Source organism: Urocampus carinirostris, chromosome 1 (assembly GCF_059441175.1).
Source record: "Urocampus carinirostris isolate Australia breed hairy pipefish chromosome 1, RoL_Ucar_1.0, whole genome shotgun sequence".
NCBI classification, from domain to species: Eukaryota; Metazoa; Chordata; class Actinopteri; order Syngnathiformes; family Syngnathidae; genus Urocampus; species Urocampus carinirostris.
In genome coordinates this window covers 29,543,423-29,569,372 of record NC_142349.1, presented here as the reverse complement: position 1 = coordinate 29,569,372, position 25,950 = coordinate 29,543,423, and the positions used below count along the sequence as shown (strand labels likewise).

The 25,950-nt window shown below is 37.4% G+C and overlaps 1 protein-coding gene across 3 annotated transcripts in view; it reads left to right on the top strand.

Moving 5' to 3' along the window:
- Positions 1-24,461, top strand: part of clec16a (C-type lectin domain containing 16A) — a 31,049-nt gene extending 6,588 nt beyond the window's left edge. Inside the window, exons 7-23 of one of the 3 annotated variants that reach the window (XM_088334001.1) lie at positions 136-310; positions 382-432; positions 3,048-3,164; positions 5,853-6,102; positions 7,725-7,836; positions 7,910-8,010; positions 8,403-8,522; positions 8,606-8,715; positions 9,447-9,491; positions 12,394-12,444; positions 12,543-12,671; positions 12,784-12,904; positions 14,824-14,975; positions 16,329-16,533; positions 18,221-18,391; positions 18,482-18,619; positions 22,615-24,461. In XM_088334001.1, the coding sequence (XP_088190127.1) occupies positions 136-310; positions 382-432; positions 3,048-3,164; positions 5,853-6,102; positions 7,725-7,836; positions 7,910-8,010; positions 8,403-8,522; positions 8,606-8,715; positions 9,447-9,491; positions 12,394-12,444; positions 12,543-12,671; positions 12,784-12,904; positions 14,824-14,975; positions 16,329-16,533; positions 18,221-18,391; positions 18,482-18,619; positions 22,615-23,075 (2,509 nt within the window). In that variant the 3' untranslated portion in view covers positions 23,076-24,461. Of the gene's footprint in view, positions 1-135; positions 311-381; positions 433-3,047; positions 3,165-5,852; positions 6,169-7,724; positions 7,837-7,909; positions 8,011-8,402; positions 8,523-8,605; positions 8,716-9,446; positions 9,492-12,393; positions 12,445-12,542; positions 12,672-12,783; positions 12,905-14,823; positions 14,976-16,328; positions 16,534-18,220; positions 18,392-18,481; positions 18,620-22,614 lie in introns of all 3 variants that reach the window. The other 2 variants (XM_088333984.1, XM_088333993.1) reach the window with 2 other exon arrangements.
- The last annotated feature ends 1,489 nt before the right edge of the window (positions 24,462-25,950 follow it).

The following is a 25,950-nucleotide window of genomic DNA, read 5'->3' as shown; positions in this document are numbered from 1 at the left end:
TTTAACTAAATAAAATAGTTTCATTTAGAAAATTCTGAATTTCCACCAAGTAATCTACCCAGACTGTATTGACTTTTAGGTACTGACTTTTAGGGTAAATTATAGATACACTAAAATCTCTGTTTTATTTTTAAGGCACAAAAACCGAGGCAAATTAAGCGACCTAGTAGCCGAGCATCTTGACCACCTCCACTACCTGAACGACATCCTCATCATAAACTGTGAATTTCTCAATGATGTTTTGACTGACCACCTCCTGAACCGCCTGTTCTTACCCCTCTATGTGTTCTCATTGGTTAGCCACGAAACAGTAAGCTGGTTCACAATTGCCAAAGAAATGTGTTGTGTTGCTGTGATCTGTATGTTTGTTTGTTTTTTCAGCACGAAGAGCGAAAAATCAACCCTCAGGTGTCCCTCTACTTACTTTCACAGGTAAGCAACACAGACGCAACAGGTTTTAATTCATGAATCGTTGTAATTGATGCATTTTTACTCCGTTTTAGACTAAATATTTCCATTTTTTTCTGTTTAGGAATTGTTGGATAGGAACTTTTTGAAAGTAGAGACGATGGCGTGTAGAAAGCGATGAATGTTTTTGTGCTATGGTGTTTTTCAGAGAGTTAAATCAAACAAGGATTCAGGACACAGTCAGGCAGTAGTGAAATTGTAATAGATTAGAAGAATAGAATAGAATTTACTTTTATTGTCATTCTTTGTAACCATGCACACAGAACAAAATGTCGATACACCTGACCCGAACAGTTAAACTGTAGCAAGTTGATGCAGCCGCAGCCAAACAGGGCGCAGCAATTTTAGTCATTAGGTGAGCAAACCCACCAATTCCAACCCTTAATGCGGAGCGCCAAGCAGGGAGGCAATGAGTACCAATGTTGTAAGTCTTAGGTATGACTCAGCCGAGGCTTGAACCAGCGACCTCCCATAATACACGCAATTTCAAAGCGTCTTTCAGGACACCCAAGGTCGTTGTACACAGAATGTCACCATTTTTTTAACAATTGATTTGTAATGAATCTCAAATGTATGCCATTTGCATTCTATTTTAATTGCAACATGCTAACAATATCCTAGTTTTCAGAGATAGTACTGTACTGTGTACATTTTTTCTGATTATCTGTGATTATTTCTACTGGTATGCATAATACTATATATGAAATAATACAATCAAGTAAGTTAATGAACGCTTAGACCAAAAATGTCAAACTTGCGGGCCACATCTGGCCCATTGGATGATTTGAATCCGGCCCGCCAAAAGTTTCTGAGTATGTCATGAAAGTAAAAGTTATGACTTTTTAAATAAAAACAAACCAAATGTACTCACTGGCCGCTAGAGGACAGTGTTAAGTTTGTCTAGTGGCGTGAGTCCTTCAGGTGTAAAACTGATTTCACTCAAAATTTAAAATATACGATTTAACACTTCTAATTCCAAACATGAAAACTTTTTTTCCCCAACGCTTGTGAAGAAATGTGTTGCGTATAGAAACGATTCCTTGTCATCCGTGATTATAATATGTAGGGTAGGTTACTGATTTGGCCGAATGATTATGCAAATCACTGAAAAACAAAGCTAAACATTTTGATTTTACATTTTTATACTGATCCTACCTGACTGAGCACAAACAGTCTGGATCCGGCCCTCGTGCCAAACTCCTGGCCTGAGTTTGGGTGGTTGCACCAACCCATTCCTTGATGTTCTTAGCCCAGTCCTTTAACGGTCCTTCTATCCTGCCCACTTGGACTGTTGGACTTTTCTCTGGAGAATAATCTTTGCCTATCCTGATGATCTTATGACATAAACTGACCACTGCAGTTTTTGTCCGCGCACAGTTGACAATATTCTTCGTTAGGGTCCATTGTGCCCTCTAATGGTGTTGCGCACTGTTTTTTTTTTTCACTTATACACATATCTTACAAAAAACATTAAAATAAATACTACTTGTTTCAGGTATCCGGGGTTCAAAATGTATTAGCCATGCATGACCATAAATGTATTTCCCCTGCAATACGGAAATTTCACTTTGCACGATTCCCACCTCAGAATGGATTATTATTGTATTACGGAGGTCTACTGTAGTTAGTACCTGCAGAAACACAACATGGTAAACTAGAATGGCTTTGCGCCATAAAAGCATCAATTACGTTGAGACGCGAAACCATTTTTGCATGGTATTTCTCTTTTTGGCACGGTAATTCACCTGTAGAATAAGCGACCTGATTGCTTGTAAAATATTGTGATCCTGGACAAACTTTTTCTGGCCTGGACGAGTAGAATTTCTTTCTGGAAAAAACTGCACAGTAAGCAAAAAAAGTGCTCAGTGTTCGGGGCATTTTCACATCTTTGGTAACCTACCTGACTGCCTGTGAAAAATTGTGTTGATATTCAAGGTCATTCTGGCTTGGGAGAGTAGAATGTCTTTCTGGGAAAAATGCTGAGTTAACAAAACCAAAAGTGTTAGGTCAGCTTCATTTTGGCATTTTTTTACATTTAGGGTAACCTACCAGAATTCCTTTAAAAGATAGTGTAGATATCTAATGTCCTCTTGGCTTAGAAGAGTCTTTTGAGAAAAATGTGAAATCAACAAAACCAAAAGTGATCAGTCAGCTTTCTTTTGCATTCTTCACATCTAGGTTAACCTACCTGACTTCATGTGAAAGATGGTGATCATATCCATCTCCTCTTATCTTAGGTGGACAGAAACACAAACAAAAATGCTGAGTCAACAAAACCAAAAGTCAGCTTCATTGGCCATTTTTTTTACATCTAGGGTAACCTACCTGACTGCCTGTGAACGATGATGGTCATATCTAAACTCCTTCCCTCTTTTCTTGGGTGAACAGACACACAAACAAACAGACAACAATTGGAAATACAGTATTTACTTGGATCCCAAATGAAAGCGTTATCACTCTTTGCTTAGTTTGTGGATGATAGTCAATCTGGATTTTGATGTTTTCTGTTAGAATTGTCTTGCAGCTTTTGTTGCACTGCAGAATGCCCTACAAAGAATAATATATTCTCTACTTCCCAGGTTTTTCTGATTATCCACTATCAACCTCTAGTCAACGCCTTGGCCGACGTCATCTTCAATGGAGACCTGTCTGTCTTCATCCCACAGGCAGGCCTTCACAACACACAAAAAAACACCGTAAGTCATGCGCTCTTTTGCACCACGCACAAGCTAGACTGGAACATTGATAAACGGAAAGAATGTCAAGACAGTTAAAATAAGGTTCCTTCTAATTTTCCACAACTTTGAGCATTCCCAAAAAGTAAAACAGCGTCGCTTGGAACCATGTGTGAAAGCTAAAAAAAATGATCTCATATGTCCTATACCTCAGAGCAAATCAATTACATTATGCAAGGTTTGCAGTATTATTTTTATTTTCCAAATATTAATGAATTGGCTAGTGCTGTGGTCGGTAACCTTTTCTGGGCCACCGACCGCTTAAATGTCTGACTATTTTCTCATAGCCCGGGCCAATAAATTCATTAATAATAATAATAATAATTAGGCCGCATCCACTTCAAATTCACTAGACCATCAGGTACCTAGATATAGAAAAAGGCATTCAATTTCATCACTATTCTTTCTCACAGTACCACTTCGTAAAACCTTGGTATGATGCACACCTAAACTTTATGCGTCTATTCATAGTGACATTTTCTTTCCTTTAAGGCCTGGTACCAAATGACCCTTGTCCTGGTACCGGTCTGCAGCCTGGTGGTTGCCTAGCACTGGGCTAATGTACTATTGGACAGACTACACAGTTCAATAATATTAATTGTTTTACAACAGCTTTAACATGATGTTTCCATGTTATAAAAATGTCTGTTACATAACTTACATTTTGGGGATTTTTATAATTGCTCTCTCTCTCTCGCTCTCGCTCTCGCTCTCGCTCTCGTTCAGACACAGTTGACAGAAGTTGAATGGAAAAAATGAATGAATGAAAACTTTATTTCGAACATTAAAATAAAAGCAGCAACAACAAAATAATGTTATAAAACATGTTCGAAAAGGGTTTTTTTCCCTAACCCTTCATATTCCCTATTAATTACGTTCTATAGATAGCTCCTCTTTTGTGTCTAAATACAACACAATCTCTAAGATACACACATTACATAGGTCAGTTGCGCACATGCGCATTATAGAGGGACGTAGGCAAGGACAAACACAAATTAAACACATGCCAACTAAAAGCATGAAATTTGTTTTAACGCCATTAATACTCTACATTACACAGAGTGTAAGAGGAGGAAGTTGAGGGATTACTTCTCGTTACCGCTAATCTCTTTCTCTACCACCTGCTTACTTTTGGGTCTGATTCCTGTCAGTTCTCTATTTACAAATTTGTTTTTGGTTTTAATTTGGGTGAGTGTGAGCAAATTAGCGAGCGTTTCTGTGAAACATTTGTGGTTCTTTGTCCGGGCTTTGTGCTTTTCTGAAGCAGCCTATCTGTTCTGTGAATGTGGACAGAGGTGTGACCTCTTATAAATACAAATGTTGGTTCAGACTACCACATCAATGGACCTATGCACCCAAACACACGCTTGCAACACATGTTTGCTGGCCTTATTCCCCAGTGCAAGTTGTACTTAGTGGGCTTGTATACTGTATATAGCATGTTGCAGTTTTTAAACTATGTCGATTTTAAATGGAGATTGAAGTAAACAAAAAAGTAGAACTATTTGGAGAAAAAGTGTTGCTTTCTGTTGTAATTGTCAAAGAGTATTTGTTTCTTGTAGCAATTTTCAATTGTGTGGACCAACAAAATATCTTGTGGCTTCAATGTTCCATGACCTCTATCAATTTCTCAGCAGCGTCTTGAAAGTGTCAGTGGTTTACCAGAACACAGGTACCTAACAGGAGTTGCACACATGCCCCCTGAAAAATAGGCTGTGTTTTTTTTTTGTGCATGCTGCACTTGTGGCGTGCACAGATATTTTAGTGGTCAAATAATGGGGGGCAAAAACAGCACTTTGGCGCTCAACAAATATCTTATGGAAGTGAAATTCTAAAAAAATGCACCTAAGATATTCCAATTGATATTCCATTGTATACTTTGGTTATCTCTGCAGATCTAAACTGTCCAATAATGACACTCAATTAATATGCTGTGTTTTTATTGTCTGTTTGCTTTTTTTTAACAAATGTTCTTGTTTGAGTACATTTGGCAATTGACTCCCTATGGCACTTGTGTATAGTGACCCGTGTGTTTGGTTCTTTGCGCACGAGAAACCTTTCTTTTTGTTTTTCCGTTTTCTTTTACTATTCTCTTTTAATAGAACGTGATGAATGCCCACTTCATGCCATCAAACATTTATACATAGCAGAAATTGCTTTAAACGTTTTATAGGACTTTTCAAACATTTTAATGACCTTGTGACCGGTCAACGGTTTTATCTTTTTATCAAACTTCAACTGAAGTTGATGAAAAGAATCATTTCCCTGTAACCTAAATGTCTAAATGTCTCTTCTAATTCTGCAAAACTTCGCAGTTTGCCATTTTCAACTATCTTACATATTGCAGCTTTCTTATTTGACATGCCAACCTTTTGTCAGCGTTTCTGTGGTTGGTTTTTATTTATATGTATTTGTGTGTATCTGCTTCTTTGACCTGTTATTTTACTAACATTTTACAGTAATAGTGAATACATGTGGTGTGTGTGGTCTTTTATATTGTTAAAGTTCAGAGTTTTTTATTTTCGGAAATAGCATTTACTAGCATTGGAGTCCAAAATACTTAATATTGTAACTTATACCAAGACCCACAAAATATGACATTTGAAATCTTCATAAATCCCCTACCACCGTTCTTTTTTTACTTTTTAGGCTAATTCTGGTGGGGTACGTCGCTTTACTAAGCCACCTGAATCATTGGAACGCTCTCTGGAGCTTTCACGCCACCGTGGTCGCAAGAGAACCCAGAAGAGGCCAAACTACAAGAACTTGGGCGAGGAGGAGGATGATGAGGGAAGAGGCGGAGGAGGAGGAAGCAGCAGCAGCCGGGAAGGAACAGATGAGGGCTGGGACGATAGCGTCCGAAGTGGCGAGGGAAGCCGAGAGAGGGAAAAGGGAAAAGGTACAGAAGTTGTGGGAGCAGGTGGGAGTTCTAAAGGGAGCCGAGCGAGTGGGGAAACGGCGGAAGGTGAGTGTGAGACTTGTTGGATAGAACAGAGCAGGATTGTATGCATTCCCCCCCCTAATCACAAGTCTGCCATGATCCTATCTGAGACCAACCTTTGCAGCAGTGCTCGTCTCTAAACTAAAAGAGAAATAAGCTCCCAAATTGACTGCTGCTGCCATAAGATATTTTAATTCCCCGCCCTTTGAGTCTGGTGTGTTGTGAGCAACAGTGCAAGTCCATATAAGGACAAAACACTTGCAAAGCTAGAGACGGAAAAATATATGTGAAGCTCATAAATTCTTAGTTTTGAGATGAAGCCCTCCTGCCTACCCTGTCTGGGAGATTTTAATTTCCCTCTGGTGATCATTTATCTTGCATCGAGTCCTTATTGTTTGAAGTCAACTGTCTATTTTCACGACATATCATCCATCCTGTGCTCCTCACCTGTCCGCCTTGTCTCTTACTCTAGCTCAGTGTGCATGTTTGTGTTTTCATTCAAATGCTCTTCCAGTGGAACCTCTGAAATTATGCACACTTCACTAAAATACTTGAAATATTTTTTAAATATGCTAATTTACATTAAAGTGACCCTGAATTATCTTAATTTCCTCCATACCTTAGGCAATAGTACAATTTGCAAAATAAAAAAAACTGTTCACATTTAAGTACAACTTGGCAGATTTATTACATGTACAGCAGGGGTCACCAACATTTTTGAAGCTGAGCTACTTTTGCTTAAAGATAGACACAAAGGGACACTATTTTGATATACATTTCTAAAATAACAACTTATGTTATTACTAAGTTGTTATTATGCTGTTACCAGGTTGTAAAAGTTAAGTCAACTACTAAAATACCATGTCAGTTCGAAATTAAGATTACGATAAAAATCGGAATGACTTCTCAGCGTAGAGCTGTTTTTATAACCTGTCCTTGGGCTACACCGGTGTTCTTGGGGCTTACCTGGTGTCTGCGGCTCCACATTGGTGCTCCCTTATGTACAGTACTGAAATGCTATTCACGATCCACACACTTTATTCAGTATTAAGGGCTATACAAAAAAAATTTAAATAGCTAAAAGGGAACACACAACCAAATCCTGTAAATTGTTTTTTCTAATCAGTTTATGGAGCGATAATTAATGGTGGATCACGTAATGTAAAACGATTTAAACACAAGAAACGACCACTGGTTAATATTTGCTATTGTCACTTCCAAGCTCTCTTTAGTGACACCACATGTAAAATAAAACTGTAGACATGTAATTTGAATATTTACCCTGGGATCTTTGTCATGGTCCTTAAAGATTTTCACCTCAGTGAGAATAAATTCAATGTACACCTTTTGTCACATGTAGAATTAGGTTGCACATATATGGCATATATATACGGGGGAAAAAATAAATAATTGTCACTAACAGCAAAAGTTAATCGCTTTGAATTATATAACTTCCAAACAATAAGCCACTCAGTGATTTCATATATATTATTTGAGTTTATGCTGTTCTTACCCTGAATTTTGTCCCATTGATAAAAAGTAAACTATATCATCAAACAAGCATTTTTTTGTGGCTTCAGAAATCGAGATGGTGGTGATGGATAATTGCAAGGAGTCAGAGTTGACAGAGCAGAACATCACTGATGAAGAGAAGACTGCAGCAGCAACACGCACGCACACGCAAAGAAGCAGGTACAGCTTTGCATATGGAAGGCACAACCAAAAAGTGTCAAGTTATGGAATTTAATTATATATAATTCCCCAGGCCTTTCTTAGAAATGGTGTACAGTGCCCTAGACTGCAGCAATGACGACTACCACGCCTTGTTTGTCCTCTGCTTGCTCTATGCAGTTTCTCACAGCAAAGGTTACATCCATTTACAATTTATTTCATGTGTTTTCTGATCAATCTTTGGCAAAAGTCAAGCCTTGTTGTATATTCTTAGTAAAGCAGTGTCACAATAAATAATCTTAAAGGTGTTGAATATGCAATGGGCTAAATTCAAAGTGGTTATCTTTCAGAATCTCTTTGAACATAATTTTTTAATCAATTTTAGCCCCACTTCTTTCTTGTGCTAGGCCACCTCAACATTTTGAGGCAATGTAATATCGAAAATGAAAAGTTAGGATTTCAAAAGATCAAAATGACTCACAACGATTTGTTCAATATCTTATTTTTTAATTGATTGTGAGTTCTTTCTCATGTGGTCCTTTTTCTAATCGTGTCTTATCTCATCTAGCGCCTTCATTTTTCTATAGGTATAAACCGTGATCTTCTGGAACGACTTCAGCTACCGGTTCCTGATCAGGAAAGAAGCTCTTACAGTTTAGTCATGGCAGAAAGATTGATCAGAGTGATGAGCCAGGCTGCCCAACCAGGTACTATGCGCATTGCAGTCGTGGCACATGTGAAATATTTTAGTAACCTGGGCTTTTGGTTTCTATTTTTGCCTTATATTTAGATGGTAGAGTTCGTTTGGCTACTCTGGAGCTCAGTTGTCTTTTATTAAAGCAGTCTGTTTTGTCTGGAAGTCCGTGTCTAATCAAAGATGTTCATCTGGCCTGCCTTGAGGTATGGCTACAATTATTACTGATTCTGTTCATAACTCCCTGTAATGGTAAAGGGTCTTAACTAAAACCGCACTTTGTACACCATATGGTGGCATTCTAAGCACTGAACAAATTTTCCATGAACTTATTCTCACACTCAATTATAAACCAGTAATTAGGTCCCTCTATGCAAGGCATTTTTTTGCTTTTTACTTAAGTTAATACAGTTAAAATGGTGTATCTATTTGTTCTGATTAAGCTATTGCAGTGGAAAAAAAAAGAATCATTGACTGATCACGTTAGATATTTGAAACAGTAATGAAATGACTTGAATTGAATTGTTGTTTTGAAATATCATCTATTCATTTAGCAGCAATTTACATCCTCATGTACAATCAATCTGGTTTAAGATTTGGATAATAAATACTATTGGAGTTATTTGTTTTACCACATTATATTTCATATTTTTAGCCACTCTATTTAACTGTATGAATAAATCTAAGAATGTCGTATTTATGTGAGGGGTGCCATTAATTCCCCCTAGTCTTAGAATACACTTACAATGCGGTATATCACATAGTTTATTTGTGTTATTCCATAGATTACTTCCAATGAACAAAAACCAAAAAAAAACAGATACAACCACTGCTTATTTTTGCTACATCAAAGAATCTTTTATAACAAAAACGAATTACTTTTCTTGCTTTATATGTCATTTGCATCTTTTTAACAACTACGGTGTGTCGTGTGCAGGGAGCAAGGGAGGAAAGTCTGCACTTACTGCGACGATTCTACAAGGTGAATTTGCAACTCAATGCATACACTGGAACACAATCAAATGAGTACACATTGATTGCCAAACATTGACATTCTAGTGAATTGAAAAATAATGTGTTGTTAAAAATGCTGCCTTCCACCATTTGTTGTTTGCAACTTGACACAAGGCAACAAAATATACAAGGGTGAGTGAGTTCTTACGGCTATCGTGTCTCTTTAGGATTTCTTTACTACCATAATAATAAACAATTCAAGAGACAAAAACCCAGCAAGGATTAATTTTCACCTAAACCCATTCTTGTCAAGAATGTACTAAGCAATTGTAAAGTACTATAAAATGCATTGCGTCTATAAGAGCTGCAGATAACAACCGACCTATGACCTCCCTTGTTTTTTCTTGTGCATGTTCTGAAATCAACTTCAATGTTTTAGAATATTTGACCCAATACGGTGTTTGCAGTGGGAAAAATAAATATAAAGACATTTCTGTTACACAAGGTCATTACTGCTCAAACAATACATTATATATATACAGGATAAAAAAGTTTTGCAGTTATTGATAATTGTAAAAATATATATTTCAATTTAGTTAGTCTGTGATTCTCTTCTCACATAGAGGCTGTTTAAAAATATATTCACCAATATATCTCAATTAAAGTGGAAAACTTTCATATTGATTCAGTATGCAACATACATTTTAAATGAAGATATTGAATTGAATTATATTTTTTGTCACCAATGTTGTGAAACATTGTATAAAAAAAGATTAGACATGGCTCTCCAGGGAAACATAATAACATATAAACATGTAATAAAGACTTTAAAGAGAAAAACATATTTAAAAAAAAAAGGGGGCAGAAAAAAAAGTTTACAACATAGTGCCTGGAGACTCGCCTAAGTTATAGTTGTATTGCATTGTTTGAGAATGAAAAATAATGTTGCATAATAACAAAAGTGCAATGAAATGAAGTGCAATAACATTGTTAAATACAAAGTAGAGAGCTTTCGCAAGGGAACAGAACCACCCACGAAAAGTTACATTCCGCAAGGAAGCGTCGCAACCTCATAAAACCCCTTAAAGGGTTTAACTTACCTCAAGAAGAGGTCATTACCGATTCAGTATATGACTGTAACAAAATAATAATTATAGATGTACAAATAATAACACACAATAGCGGTTGAATGAATGGTTTCATTGTCATCATACAAAAGTCAAAGGAAATTGGACGGCTCCTCCTTTCAGTGTAAGAGAGCAATTTAGATAGCGGACAGCTAGCTGCGAGTCTCATCAGGTGTCCTTGAATAGAGACAGTTATCTTCAATCATTTAAATAAAACCGTCCCGAATGTAGCCGTTTGCCTCTAGTTGTTGCTCCAAGTCATTCGTTTCATGGCTAATGGACCTGTTGTCAGAAAGATAAGACTCCGCATCAGGAGATTAGCAGAGTTGTTATCCTAGCCGTGAGCAGTTGGTCGAACCTGTAGTCAGGCTATTGCTTTCTCTTCCACCGTCGCCTCAGTCGATTCCCAGACGCGATAACAATCCACATAGTACCCTTTCGTAAATCCACTTTGAACATCCCTCTTCAATGACTCGTGTACTGAAATTCTTCAAGAAGTAACAAAAGAAAAAGTAAAGGGCAGGACTCGGCACAACACTAGGCGTTTGTCACATTGTGTTAGTATTACCTTTAGATCCCCTTGTACCAATATTACACATGCAAAAACTGACTTGTATTTAAAACAAATGATGATTTGTTTCTTAAAGCAGGGGTGGGCAAACTACCGGCTCCAGGCCACATAGCCTTGTTTCAGGCTTTTTAATTCGGCCCTCCAAAACAAAAATGTTAATAATGTGTTGGGTACATTTTGACATTGAATATTTTTTGAAACCAAGTAAGGATATAAAAATGAACGTGGTAAATTCATTAAGTTTATAATCTCAATTTTACATGAAATGTTCAAAGATGTCCAATATGATTATCATTGGTCAAAAGACAAACACCCAACCTTTTCTGGTTGAATGGATGCCAGCCATTATTGGGTCTGAAAAAATAAATAAATTCAGTAGCCTTTCAAAAAACTTAATGTAATTAGCTCTAAATGGCACCACTTGTATCTCACTATTATTCATAGTGAAGGAGATATTGGTGCTTCAAATGTAACTTTTGGCACATCGTGTATAATGAAAATATGTTGTCACACTTATAAAATAACACACAATAAGTGTATAACTCAGTTTTTTGGGCCAAATTGAGATCCTTTGCCTCATGAACTTGACTTAGACAATTTTTCTTGAGATAAATATTTTTTCACTAAAGTCCTCAAAATGACCTAGACAATAATGCTATTAGTGTGACTGAATGGTAAAAATAAATAAAAAAACTAGATGTGCCACTCTTTATGTTGGTCCCTGCCTTATAGAAAAACATCCTGAATGTATTTATTTTGGTTGTTAGGATATTAATTGAATTTCACAAAAAAATGTTTTAGAAAGTCCTAATTTATTTTGAGTTTTTCAATGCATGTTATCAAATTAATCACTTAAAAAAGGACAAAATATTTTCATTTACTTTAATTATAAGCCTTTCTAAATTTGATGAAATCAATCACTTTATAAATAAATATAAACTGAAATATTACGTTTGTGTGTAGATGTCTGCAAATACATTTAATCATAAATGCATGCGAAAAATAGTATAAGTCTTTTTCCTCATGTATTTTTGAGGTAAATGATGATTTGATACGGAAAATCAATATTTTTTTCCCTGCTGTACGGGCCCCTGTGCCCAATTTTTTTAAACCCAATGCAGCCTGTGACTCAAAGTTTGCACACCCATTGCCTAAAGTTTCTCAACGTGTGGAAAATAATGATTTGTTCTATAATTCTGGGTTTCAAGTATTTGTGATTCACTAAATTGCAGGGCGAGGAGATCTTTCTGGACATGTTTGAAGATGAATACAGGAGTATGACGGTTTGTTGCTCTTTTCCTACCAAAAAATTGTCTGCTGTCTCAAACCCATGTATTTGCTGGTGTTAAGGCATGCTCACATTTGTCCTTAACAATCTCAGAATAAACCACTGAATGTGGAGTACCTAATGATGGATGCATCTATACTCTTGCCACCCACTGGCACACCTCTGACTGGTATTGACTTTGTTAAAAGGCTACCTTGTGGAGATGTAGAGAAGACTCGGAGGGTAAGTCAAATCAAACAAAATACCTTATTTTTTGTGTTTGTGTATCCATTAAGGTTCTGTATCAACTGCTAACAATTATTTGCGTTTGTGTGAATCCTCTTATTCCCATTAGGCAATACGAGTGTTTTTCATGCTGCGGTCATTGTCACTGCAGCTCCAAGGGGAACCAGAGACACAACTGCCCCTTACTAGACCTGAAGATCTTATAAAGACTGATGATGTCTTAGACCTTAGTAAGTCACAAACACAAAATGTTACCTTCATTATATATTAAAAAGGCAAGCTTTTCTGTGTCACCACACAAATATGAGCACGAAAATGTGTTTTCCATTTTGAGTTTTCATGACAATGATTCTGGTTCAGGGAGTGGTTAACCGATAGATTATTATTATTCAATGCCTTAACGTATATATACTGTTTTCTTGTTTTATTTTAACAAACTATTATAAAGGGTTTGGCACTGCTCATCGGTAAGTAACAAACCTCTGGGAATGGTTTCAGTATAATAAATCCCAATTAGATTGCAGGTGTGGCTTTGATCAGATCATTGTCCACACATCGAGGAAGCCGAACTTCCTGTATCCGGTCAAGTGAGTGGGTGGGCAGCCCCACGTAGTGAGTAGGCTTACTGAAGCATTGTAGTGAGAGTAGCGAATATATCGATAAATAGTGATAAGCAGTTAACTGTTAAACAGAGCTTGTTACTTTAAAACAAAAAGACAAAGTCCCATTGTCATCATCTGGTCTGAGAGGGATGACGTTGTGTGCACGTCTGCAAGAATGTGGTCGCTTGAGGGAATGCTATCGCCATGGTAAGTTTTTTCAAAGTCCATGCATCGTCCATGCATAGTTCATGCCAAAGTTCTTGCAATAAAATGTTATTTTGCAAGCAAAGTGCCCTTGTGTTGTTTATGCAATGCATGGTTTAGATATTAGAGGTATCACTCATGCAAAAAAAAATTCTGGAGTGAGTGAAGGTTCTGCTTTAAATGTATCCATTCACAAAAAGCTGGTTTTCTCAGAAAACATTCAACATTCAAAACATTGTAATATTTTGAGATTGGATATTTTATTTCTCGCAATAATCAGCAATATTAAACAATAAAATACTTGCATCATTTCAGTTGATTTGTAAAGAATCCAGAATGTATGACATTTTTGTCGACTCAACGACATTACAAAAAATAAATCATATTAACACAATATTCAAAGTTTTTGTGACTGTCATGTGTTTTATGAGAGGGTCGATAATGTGAGTTTGAATGCCATTCTACAGTTACTGTATGTATTTACTAAAAAATATGTGCTGGGTAACCCAAGGTTGGGTGGTTGGTTAGATCCCTCAACGACTAGTGTTTTAGGGGCCCCATTTCCTGTGGTGTGTCTTGGGCAAGTACAGTCTGGTGGCGCCCATCTCTCCCCAGGCCAGTTTCCGTGTTGGAGAAAAAAAAGTTGACCCATGAGGTAATGCCATAGGCCTCTTCTTTTGCAGTTCTTTCTTCTTTTTTCAGTAAGAGGAAGTAAGACTCAGGATATAAACCTTGTGTTTGTCATTGTGGTCGAAACGATTTGTCAAAGGCCTGGATATCTGTTTGACTGACTGCAGAGTTGGTCTGCTGTTTAACTCTTCCAAGTAATGTCACACATGAGTGTCCAGTAAAATCTACCTTTCTCAAGTACAACTAAGGAAGGATTAATCTCAAGATTTGTTGGTATTATTTTTTTGAATGCTTGATAACCGTTTTTTCCTTCTGATACCGATAACCAATAAAATCCTGCATGCCAAAGTAAAAAGATAGACCCAAGCTTAATTTTATCAGTCAATCAAAACATACTTTGTCATTAATAACTATTACACTATTACACTAGTAGAATATCGATGTGTTTCTTTTAAACCAATATTTGTGATGTCATATATCTGGTCGAGAATTTTTCTACATCTCGTATTTTTTGAGATTTTTTTTTTTCAATAGTACTGTGTTGGTGTTTGTATGGTTCTCAGCAAAACTGACCTAGCTTTTTCCTCTCCTCATAATGACTAAGAATTTACAGACATTAAGTAAAGAAATTACTTTAAGGTCGCAAATAGGTGGCTTCTGATGATATTGGGTCAACAAATTCATATGCCTAACGATCTGCTCTTTTTTTCCAGATAACAGTGACTTAATAGCATGTATGGTGGTCAGTAAGGATGGTGGCCAGGTTCAGCGGTTTCTCGCTGTTGATGTTTATCAGATGAGTTTGGTCGAGCCGGAAACTAAGCGACTTGGCTGGGGTGTCGTCAAGTTTGCCGGCTTATTGCAGGTATTTCCTTGTGTTTTTATATCCTTGTGTTTGTACTCTGAAAAAAAGATTCTTTTTCCTGGTTTGATTTTTTTTAATCTTAAACTTGCATAATTAAATCTATTATCAAAAGTCCACAACAAAGAAAATGTGTCTACAATTAAGGATGTTCAGTTCCCTATTGTGCAGACCAAATGGTAGGTTCCTGATTGCTAAATGGTCACTAGCAGCCAGTTATGGTATTGGCTTTCATTATGATTACAAGGAATAACTCAAGAACCTGAACAAAAGTGAATAACAAAATACTTGCAAATAAGCTGAAAACCCCTGAACAATACAATGATATTATTCATAAAGATGAGCCCAAAAGGAAGTAGGGTGAAGTCAAAGCTTTTATTCTCCACCCGTTTCATTTTTTCTTTTTCTTTCCTTGCAGTAAAGGCATATTTAATACTGAAACAAGAAAACAGATCTTTACCACACAAGGGAAAATTAGAAGACAGGGAAGTTACATTTTAAACTTATTATAGTATTACTTTGCATGTGATACCCAAAGAAAATGTTTTTAAAATAAAAAGGTTTGTAAAATATTTAAAACTTAGAATAATATTGTTTGTGACTCATAGCTTATGATGCCCAAAGAAAATGTTGATTATTTAATATCATTCAGTGTATTTATCCAAAATACATATGGTATAGATTTTATAAATTGACATAAACAAGGGGCATTTTGAAGTTCACCATTTAGAATAATTCCATTAACGAATAGCTTTTTGGGTAGCACAATGGCTTTTCTGTCTGGTGCGAGAAGTTTGGATCCTGGAGGTAATGGATTCCCCTGAGATGATGTCCATTCTGTAGCGATACAAAGGTTAAATATTTCTTGGCAGTTGGTGTTCAATGGCTTTGTATACTAATAATAGGGATTTAATCTGACTTTTTGCACTACTAATCTGACTTTTTGCACTACTGGCAGTTCTTTATAGCTTGCCACTCCTTGCACATTTGCTCTCTGCACTATTGTACTTACAGCGTTATTGTTACAGTGTTAATGTTACTGTTTACCTGACTTGTTAACCTGACTGCCCATTTTGCACATCTGGTTAGCTACTCCTCTTGCACTATCGGCACTATGGTAAAATACTATACGTAGCCATAATACAATACAACTTTTACTTATATCTGTACATTCAAGGAAACTGTGCGGGTCAGATGTATCGACATTTCGTTCTGTATACACGTGTACTAGAATGACAATAAAGTAGATCTGAATCTGAATCTAGGTTTCATATCTTCCAATTTATATCTTGAATCACACGACGCTGGAGTAGACCCATGATTCTGATTCCCATTTTGTTTTTCTTCCACCACCAGGACATGCAGGTGTCCGGTGTTGAAGACGACAGCCGAGCTTTAAGCATTGTAATACACAAGCCCAGCTCCAATCCGCATGCCAAACCGCTTCCTATACTACAAGCCAACTTTATCTTTGCCGACCACATCCGCTGCATTATCGCAAAGCAAAGACTAGCCAAGGGCCGGATCCAAGCTAGACGCATGAAAATGCAGAGAATAGCAGGTAAGAATGCACAGTCCCTAACATTTAGTTACTACTGGTATTTATTTACACACTAGGGTGTTTCCAAGAAATCCTATTAGACGTAATGAAAGTGAAAGAATGCTTAACCTGCTATAAACACACCTTATTAGTCAGATCTGATCTCCAAATGTAGTAGAGTATTTATTAATGTACGGTCAACCCTATGTAGTGCCTTTTACTAAAATTTAAGTTGTGTGAGTAATGTCAAATATTGCTATAAATCAGGCCAGTTTTGCTCAAGAATCATTGCCGGACTTTGTGTTCAAAACCAGTGCTGAACCAATAACAAAACACTGACAAACATTATTACCCATCCTTCCTTCTTTTTAGCGTATGTTTGAGCTGTTGAACTGTGCAGCAACCGGATTGAGAAGATGGTCATTGTTAATGTGAAAGACTATACAAGATTAAACAGAGTATGTTGAAATGTATTTATTTATTGGTCTTTAAAATCAATATGAACCTACCATAACTGAACTGATGTAATCCTTTGGTTCATAAACAATGTCTTAGATTGGAGACATTCAACATACATACTCAGAATTGAAAATTATCCTTGGCCTGGACGGATCTATTGACACTAACAAAGATGTTATATAATGAAATTGTGAATATGCTTGATTGCTAATAAGATTTTCGAGAAGGGTTGTTCAAACCTCACTTTGTGTTTGCTGTTAAAAACGTCATATTGGAATATAATATTGTGACTGTGCTTAATTGCTGTTGAGATTGTCATGATTGTTTTCTGTTATTAGTGTCAATAAATTTGTTCAAACCAAAAAAGAATTGATATCAGTTTTTAAATTTAGTATGGCATCCTCTCTGACATGCACCGATTGCTGTAAAAAAATGTTATAAGAGAGAAGTTAGTTAAAAACATTATTGATTAGTGTGCTACTCGACAGCAAAAGTCAGTGTTGGGTACGTTTCTGAAAATTACAAATTAGATACCGTTACTTCATTTAAAAGTAATTGTCCAGGCATGGTTTATTGAATAGATTATTTTACAAATGAAAAGACCAAAATTGAGCACACTTTTACCATAACTTCCGTCCTTAGGTTTGGCCCATTGATTTCCCGTTGGTTTGTTGTTCTTTTAAAAGCCATGCCCCCTCCGCACGTATTGCCTACCATTCACTATTGGTGACACAGAACCAAATTTGTGCATTTAAGTTGACCTCTTAATACTAGTATTTTGGTTTACAGTAGAAAATACAGGTAGAAAGAATATCAGCAGAGAGAGAGTATTCTCTGTGCCTGAGACGGTGCCACCATAACTGTATTGGGTTCTACTTTGTAGAGCCAGATAATCATGCCAACACTACTCTGATGATGTGATTAGCAGTGTGATGCTGGCAGACTAAGGTTTCTTTAATCCGTCCTGAGTGAGGGGGAACCGAGTGGATGGTATTGATATACGAGAACTGATTTGAATAAGTCGTGTTAGTGCACCAAGTTCTGGCGAGGTTCAAGTAATATATTTCTATTAATAATGTGTTACAGTGCTCTCCCGAGAAAAGTAAGTGCGTTCCTGTAACTAGTTGTTTTGTAGTGCATTAATGCGAACACAGCCAAAAGTTGTGTTTTGGAGCTTGACAGCACCCTGTTTTTTTTTTGTGGTTCAGTTTCTATACCCTTTGGTTTGTTGTCTCATGACATTACACAGCTCTTTTGGACCTGCCGGTGCAGCCAAGTACGACAGAGGTGCTAGGTTTCGGACAGACGGCCAACGCTGCCCCCGGTGGTCTCCCTTTCCGTTTTTATGAGCAGTCAAGGCGAGCACCCATTGACCCCACGGCCAGCAGAGCAGTGTTCGCCTCAGTAGACAAAGTCCCAGGTAAGAGTGTGATGATTGGCTTTTACTTCATACTAATTGGCGTCACATTTATTTGTGTTATGTTGTACTGTAAATGTGCGTTGTGCGTAGGCTTCGCAATGGCTCACTGTGTGTCGCAACACACCCCCTCTCCACTCTCTTCTCCATCAACTCCCTCCAGTGGGAGTGGAAGCACAGGAAGATGCGATTCCGTTACTACGAGCACTATTTCAGCTCAGAGCCCTGCAGGTAAACAGTCATACACAAGAAATTTAGTGGCACACTTACCCTACACACACAGGCATTTTTCAAAGTGGAAATGATAAAAAGATGATTACTCGCGTTAGCTATATAGCATAACATTTGATGGATCCCTCTCAAACTTTATGCACGGTATGTTGTTCATTAGTTCAAATCAAATCAACGTATGTTGCTGTAAATGTTTCTTTCAATTTAAGTTATCCCAGATATATTTGTGGCTCTGCATTATACATGATTCCCACCGGATTTCTTCTTTTAGGGGAACAGAAGAAATTGGAATATTTGCTTTTAAAGGCCCGAAAAAGTTAAATTTGGCAATGAAATATGTGTCCAAACTTTTATTATCTAAAGAACTTCAAGACCAAACAGGAAATTAAGTAGTTGACATGTAAGCGTCTGGAAAGGGTTATTATCTCGACTGAGAAAGGTTGGAACAGTGACGACCCTATTGAGGTAAAGATAGTTTACAAAGAATTTACCAAGAGCATAAAACAAGGAAATGAATGGCATGCCTCCTCTAATTTTAGCGACTCATCAATAAAGAAGTGACTAACCAAGTTCAGTTCCAAGGTAAAAAACACTGCTAATAAAAAGAACGTAAAAGATCCCCATTATTTGGAAAAACAAAAGACTCATTTTTTATTTAACTTGACGGTTTGTGTCTCGTGACATCAGTATAAGTAATCATGTATTGTACCACCAGTCAAATGATGGTAGTATATGGATGATAAACCTAAAAAATCGGACTATAAAGCGCACCTGATTATAAGCCGGACCATGTACATTTTTAAAGGAAATACCATTTTGTATATACATACACACCTGACTATAAACTGCACGTGCCCACAGTGAAACAGATTTACAAAGAAAGACAGTACACAGAAAGAGTTTTAATAATATAGGGTACCTTAACCCCTTAACATTCCGACGACCATTTCAAAATATACTCATCCGAGAAATATAACGATCAGTCTGAAATGAGATACCCAAAAACTATAAAGTGGGCGTAACTCACCGTTATGTCTCCTTACTGTCGTCAAGTTGTTTGAATGTCCATGAAAATGTAATCGTTACATCAAGGACAATCCACTGAATCCAACCGTGTCGAATATTTACTACAAAATACTCGATAATGCCGACAGATAAATACAAATTCGCCTAAAACATTTCTGCGTCATTGGACGTTGTTTCGTGTTATCTTTTCGTTTTGCCACATATTTTCAGTTTACAAATAAACAGACTCGTAAAATGATTCCTAATATGGTAGCGCTCCCCTTTTGATTGACACTTTTTCCATGATGAGGGTTTGTTCATGCTAGTTTTATTAGTGAACATAGCACAAAGTTACATTAGGCTTGCGTCTTCCTCGACGCATGTACTGTTTTCCATGTGTCTCTCTCTTACCTTTACTCGGACGCCCCTCGGAAAAAAATGCATATATTAGTCGCAACATTGCATAAGCCGCAGGGTCCAAAGCAAGGGCAAAAGGTCGCGGCTTATAGTCAGAATTTTACGGAACTGCATTCTTAGACATCAAGTTGCACCTTTATATAGCACAAACCCAATCAGTTGAAAAGGAAGAAAAAAGATGAGAAAGCTGCACTCAGCCAGTAGCTCAGGAGGTAAAGCGCTCATCCTTGGATCAAGCTGTTGCAGGTTTGATTCCCGGCTCCTCCGTGTTATATGTCGAAGTGTCCTTGGGCAAGACACTGAATCACTATTGCCCCCGATAAGCAGGTAGTTGCTTTGCATGGATGAGGACTCTAAACTGCTGTATTCTTTTTGCTTTATTATTGTATTGTTCTCAGCTCAGGGATGCTGCTGGAAATGTGAATTTCCCTCCGGGGATGAATAAAGTGTCTGTCTGTCTGTCTGTCTAAAAAAATCCAAATTGTATAAGATGAATGATTCAAAACCAAGATAGCAGTTTTTAGTAAGTAAAACACAGTTTATATATGTTTTATCCGTTAATGTCTGTTTTTGATTTAATAAAATTAACATACATCTTTTTTAGGCGCACCCAAAAGATTTCAACGTGTACCACCGTGTATGGAGAAAAAAAAGGGAATTCACACCGGTGTATCATCACATTTTTTGTAATAACTGATCAGTCAATATTTTTGGCTGACCACTGTTGCCTGACATTGGTGGCAATGTGATTGAACCCGGGTATAAATCGTATGAGCGCTGAATCTCAACCACAAGGCCACTAAGAACATAGATAACGAATGGAAAATGCAATAGGATTTATCTCCTTATTACACTATTTATAGTCACTATACAAATGTTTTAACAAATTAAATAACAAAGTGATTACAAATCTGTATACAATTTGTTTTTGCTTCTTCTTATCTCAAACTAAGATTTGTAAATGACAAGCTGCAAACCAAATAAAGAAAAAAAATCCACTTCTCAAATATATCCAATGAAATGATTGTGCTGTTCAAAGCACATATAGTACAATATATTCTCATTATTATTATTATTTTTTTTTAATTATTATTTTATAAAACGAAATGACCAGCAAAACTAACAACTTCAAGTACTGTATATACTGATAAGACTACACTGCATTAAGGCTCCCCCCTAAAACTGCTTTAAAATAGCCACATACTATTAGATTAGAAATATTTATTAAGCAAGTACCCAAACATGGATAAATATTTATGCAAATAGTTAATAAATATTAACATACTGGTAAAACATGAAAAATATCATTAATTTTCAAACCAATCACTGTACCGTCTAGCAATGCTTATATGGCAGGCACTCGTACACCATTTTCGTTTTTTCTTTGGCTCAGATCCTTGTGGTCACTGTTTTCTACTTTTTTCCTGTTGCTACTTACTGTAAAATCCGGACTATAGAGCGCATCTGATTATAAGCCGCATGCACCACATTTTGCGGACATAATTAGTTTTGTCCTTACACAAGCCGCACATGTATATAAGCCGCATGCGCCATCATTTAAACATGTAACACAGCCACAAGTTTTACCCAAACCTGACTTTAGGTGGTGCAATTGTAACTGCAGCTATAGTACACAATCCATTCACCACAATCGGCAACATGAACAGAAAATGATACCGGTAGTTAGAATTTAATGCAAACTTTTAAAGTCCAGGTCCTGTTGAAAGTAATCCAATGAAAAAAATGTATATTTCCAAAGTTAAGGGTGGGAAAAATATATATCCACTATTGTCCGCTGCAACAACAAAGAGATTTAACTCAGCTTTACCCCACTTCCCGTCAGCCCGCGTTTGCTCCGCCCCTTCTTTTTGATTCGCTTGTAGAAAACATATCACAATAAGTCTCTAAAATAAATACATTACAAAAATATACAGTTGCAAATACATATTATACATGGTTACACATATTTACAAAGAAAGACGGTACACCGAGAGAGTTTTCAAAGCTTTAATAATAATAATATAACTTTCATCCCAAACCGTGCCTGTGAATTGATTGCAAAGCTAGAATGGATCGAGCAGAGCATCATAGCGTTCTACTGTTAAAGAGTGTAATTCACACTTGGTTTTTTTCTCCTCCATGGCATTATTTTGGCAAGGCCAGGGACCCACTTTTGATCCAGACCCATCATTTGAGAAACACTGATCTAGTGGATACTATCCAGCACTCTTCCCGCTGCTGTCTGGGTTTGATTCCTAATGCATCCAACTATTGCAATTGTGATCGTCATATATTTCCGACCAATCAATCAATGCGCAAATACGGTCCTTATTTATTTTTCGTAATATACTACCCCGTAACTGTCTTAAAATATAAATTTTGGGGGCGAAATATGGTAATTAAATACTGCGTTTGTGTGCACCTATAGTTTCTGCACTGTTTTCAAATTGAGTACTGTAGTTGATGCTTTTGACCTGCTTCTGTGATTCACCAAAATGCAAGCCATAGAAAATCAGAATTAATAAATGAGCCCTCATGTTAATCACTAAAGTGGCATTGTTTTCCTCCAAAAGATGACAGCACCTTCTTGGAAAACACTCATCCGTCCTCGTCATGCGAGGGGGGCGCTTTGAGCGACCCCTCCACCCAAGTATCTCTGCCCAACCTGGCCCCGAGCCTCACTCCGGCCTCGCAACCCACTATCTCCCTCCTCACTGACAGCAACCCGGAGACTCTGACGGTGGAATCACTCACATTATTGCCGCCCTCAGACTCGCCACACCTCCACCTCGCTGGCCCTGCCTCCTTTCTCAAAATACTGGATGAGGAGAGCGATGAAGAGAAAACAGGGGAGGAAGAGGAACCAAATGCAGAGGAACTCGTACCCCGAGGTGGTGTGGTCGAGGATCAACTGGGTGAAGATGAACCAGAAGGGGAAGCCTCTTTAGGGAGAAACTCACCCCAGCTGGAGGAAGAGGAAACAGAAGATGGAAAAAAGCACACAGAAATGCCTGACTCAACCGAGCTGGATTAATGACACATTTTGTACTTGTGCACGCGAACCCATCTTACACTCAACCAGACGTGTCAAAGAACCTGCACGATGTTTCGATGTCGAAACCTGCAGGTCGTGCGTGACATCTGAAAAGGCCTATTTAGCCTTTTGAAATGGGTCACACTGGTGAGAATGGTGAAAGGCTCAAAGCACATTTGGGTTTGTTGGTTTAACAAACATGAGTTCTAGCACGCTTCCAAGCGTGTAACCAGCACCTTTTTTTACCTTAAAAATCTGATTCATGGGATTGTCACCTTCATTGCCGCATACGTGATCTTTTCAAATCTGATCTTAGTTTTTGCGTTTCAGATAGCTCCCAAAGTTTTGTGAAAAATGCTTTCAAACACTGCTGCACAATAAGCCACTTATGTACAATGGTTTGTGTGAAAACTCAACGGATTGTGTTAACTTCTAACAATTATTCCCACTCAGTGACACACTTGTGTTTGTAAATGGCCCCACAGCTATGAATGGAAATAACACTTTAAAACTGAAATTCCTGCTGACTTCCTGGAAGAGGATTGAGGCTACATACAGCTGGAAAGTATTATCATGCACATCTGCTAAATTAATCATGAGCACTGGGCGATTCTTTGTACTTTGTTTGAAAGTTGGACAGCTTAATCAGATATAACACAAGTACTGTACCTCGTTTGGCATCAAGAGCAAAAATGGAAATCATGCATAGCAAGCAGCACATCACTTGAAGTCACTCTTTGAATCCGACCTAGTGTCATTTTTGTATCAAATGTATCTGGTTGATCACCCTCACAATGACTATCTAAGAACAGCTGGTATTCTAAGGATGGCAAATCCACCAAAATTATGCCACTAAATAATAGATTCTTAATCAGGCGTGATTACAGTGGTCAGAAAAATGTTAAAAGTGTGAGTTTTAAAGTAGATCTTTACAAGGGCGAAGAAATGGAGGATAGAAATGAATGTAATGCACAAAATCAAACCTCAAAAGGAAAAAGGCTTTACTTGTTAGATAGGATCTTTGACTTTTCAACTCCTATGCTATGATCTAAGTTTTTCATTCAAAACTCGCAGATGAATTAGTGATTGAAAAATGTAAAGCAATAATTCTAACACCGTCACATCTTGCCACTGTAAATAACAACCGAGTGCTTTTTGAGCATACGCTTTTGTAAGTGAGAAAAAGGTGCCACTTTTGTCCTCCATCGTAAAGATGTGTCGCCTTGCTATCCACCTGAAATTGCCATGACAAGCTGCCATTACTTAATATCCGATTGTAGTGTGTTTGTGGGTTGTAAATGCTTCTGCCTTTTAAACATGTGTTATTATTGACTTTGACACAGGACTAAATGAAGAACTGCAATAAATTATTCTACTTAACTGTAAGACTTCGCCATGTTTGTAAATGAAAGGCTGGAAAGCGAATGTATGTCAGTAAGGGCATAGAATGTCCGCTTTGTGCATGCATGCCAGATAGAAAAGTAACAAGCGTGTTTCCGAAACGTCTCATCAGTCTGCTTCCTGTCTTCAAAGAAGTCTGCGTGTGCACGTGTGCACGTGTTCCGAGCACTCAGATGACTTGTATGTGTGTGAGGGATTATCAGTACTATGCTACTGCGGTGTTTCCATAAGTCTCAAGTTTTAACAGTATTGATTCCAAACAGTTCTGATAAACAAAAACTTATTCTCTGATATACTCTTGAGTGTCAAATTTATTGCCCTCACACGAAATCTTTTTTGCATTATGATCATAAAAAAGGCAGTTAGTCATTGTGTGCATTTTTGGTTTAGGGAGTCACTTATTTTTTAATCTCAAGGAATGTATACACTTCAAAATCCTAAAATCATTATTAATCCGTTTTCTGTATTGCTTGTCCTCCGAGTCAAGGCTGTGAGAGGTGGAGATACCCTGGAAACAACTTTGAGTGATGACTATTCCACAAGGCATGGTTCAACCAAATTCCCTAGTATTCTGAAGTAATTCAGAGATATAAATCAATAGAAATCTAATAAACTTAAAAGATAGAATTAATGCGGACGCACGTGTTTATCAAAATGAAAGTGAAAGTTCGTCCTTCAAAGAGTCGAAAAAATTGGCCATTCCTTCCATAAAACAAATGGGACTTAACTTTGTTTTGTTAAGCCATGACATTTTTGTCAGTTGTTTCTTTACCATTAGTAGACCACATAAAAGGTTGTGGTAGGACAGAGATGGCCTCCAGACCTTGATTTTGACACATAAAATCCGTACGGTGCTTACTTCAAACTTGTGGAATTTTGAAACAGATTTGCCGTAATTGCAGGGATATTTTTTTTGCAGAACATCTTGTTCCTACTGTGCCTCATAAATGCGTATTCTCGCTCCCTTCACCCTCTTTGTTTTCATGTTCTCTTAAAGGGATAGTGTGTATTATTTAGTGTGTTCTTATTGTGAAAAAAAAATCAAAACGAAAATTATTGAATTACTGGTAATTAATAAGCAAAAATACACGAACAATCATTTAAACTTTTAAATACTCGTAGGTCGATAAATTTGCATTTTTTTGACATAACTTGGCAGCTCAGTAGCGCAGTGGTTAGAGCATGTGCAGCACAGTTCTGAGGTCATGAGATCGAACTTCCTAGGTGAAGTTTGCATGTTCTCCCTGTGCTTGCGTGGGTTCCTCCTGGCACTCGGGTTTCCTCCCACATTCCAAAAACATGCATGTCAGGTTAATTGGTCGGTCCAAAATTGTCCCTAGGTGTGAATGAGCGAGCGAAGTGTCTCTCCCTGTGTGCCCTGCGATTGGCTGGCAACCAGTTCAGGGTGTTCCCTGCCCACTGCCGAAAATAGCTGGGATGGGCTCCAGCACCCCCGCGACCCTACTGAGGATAA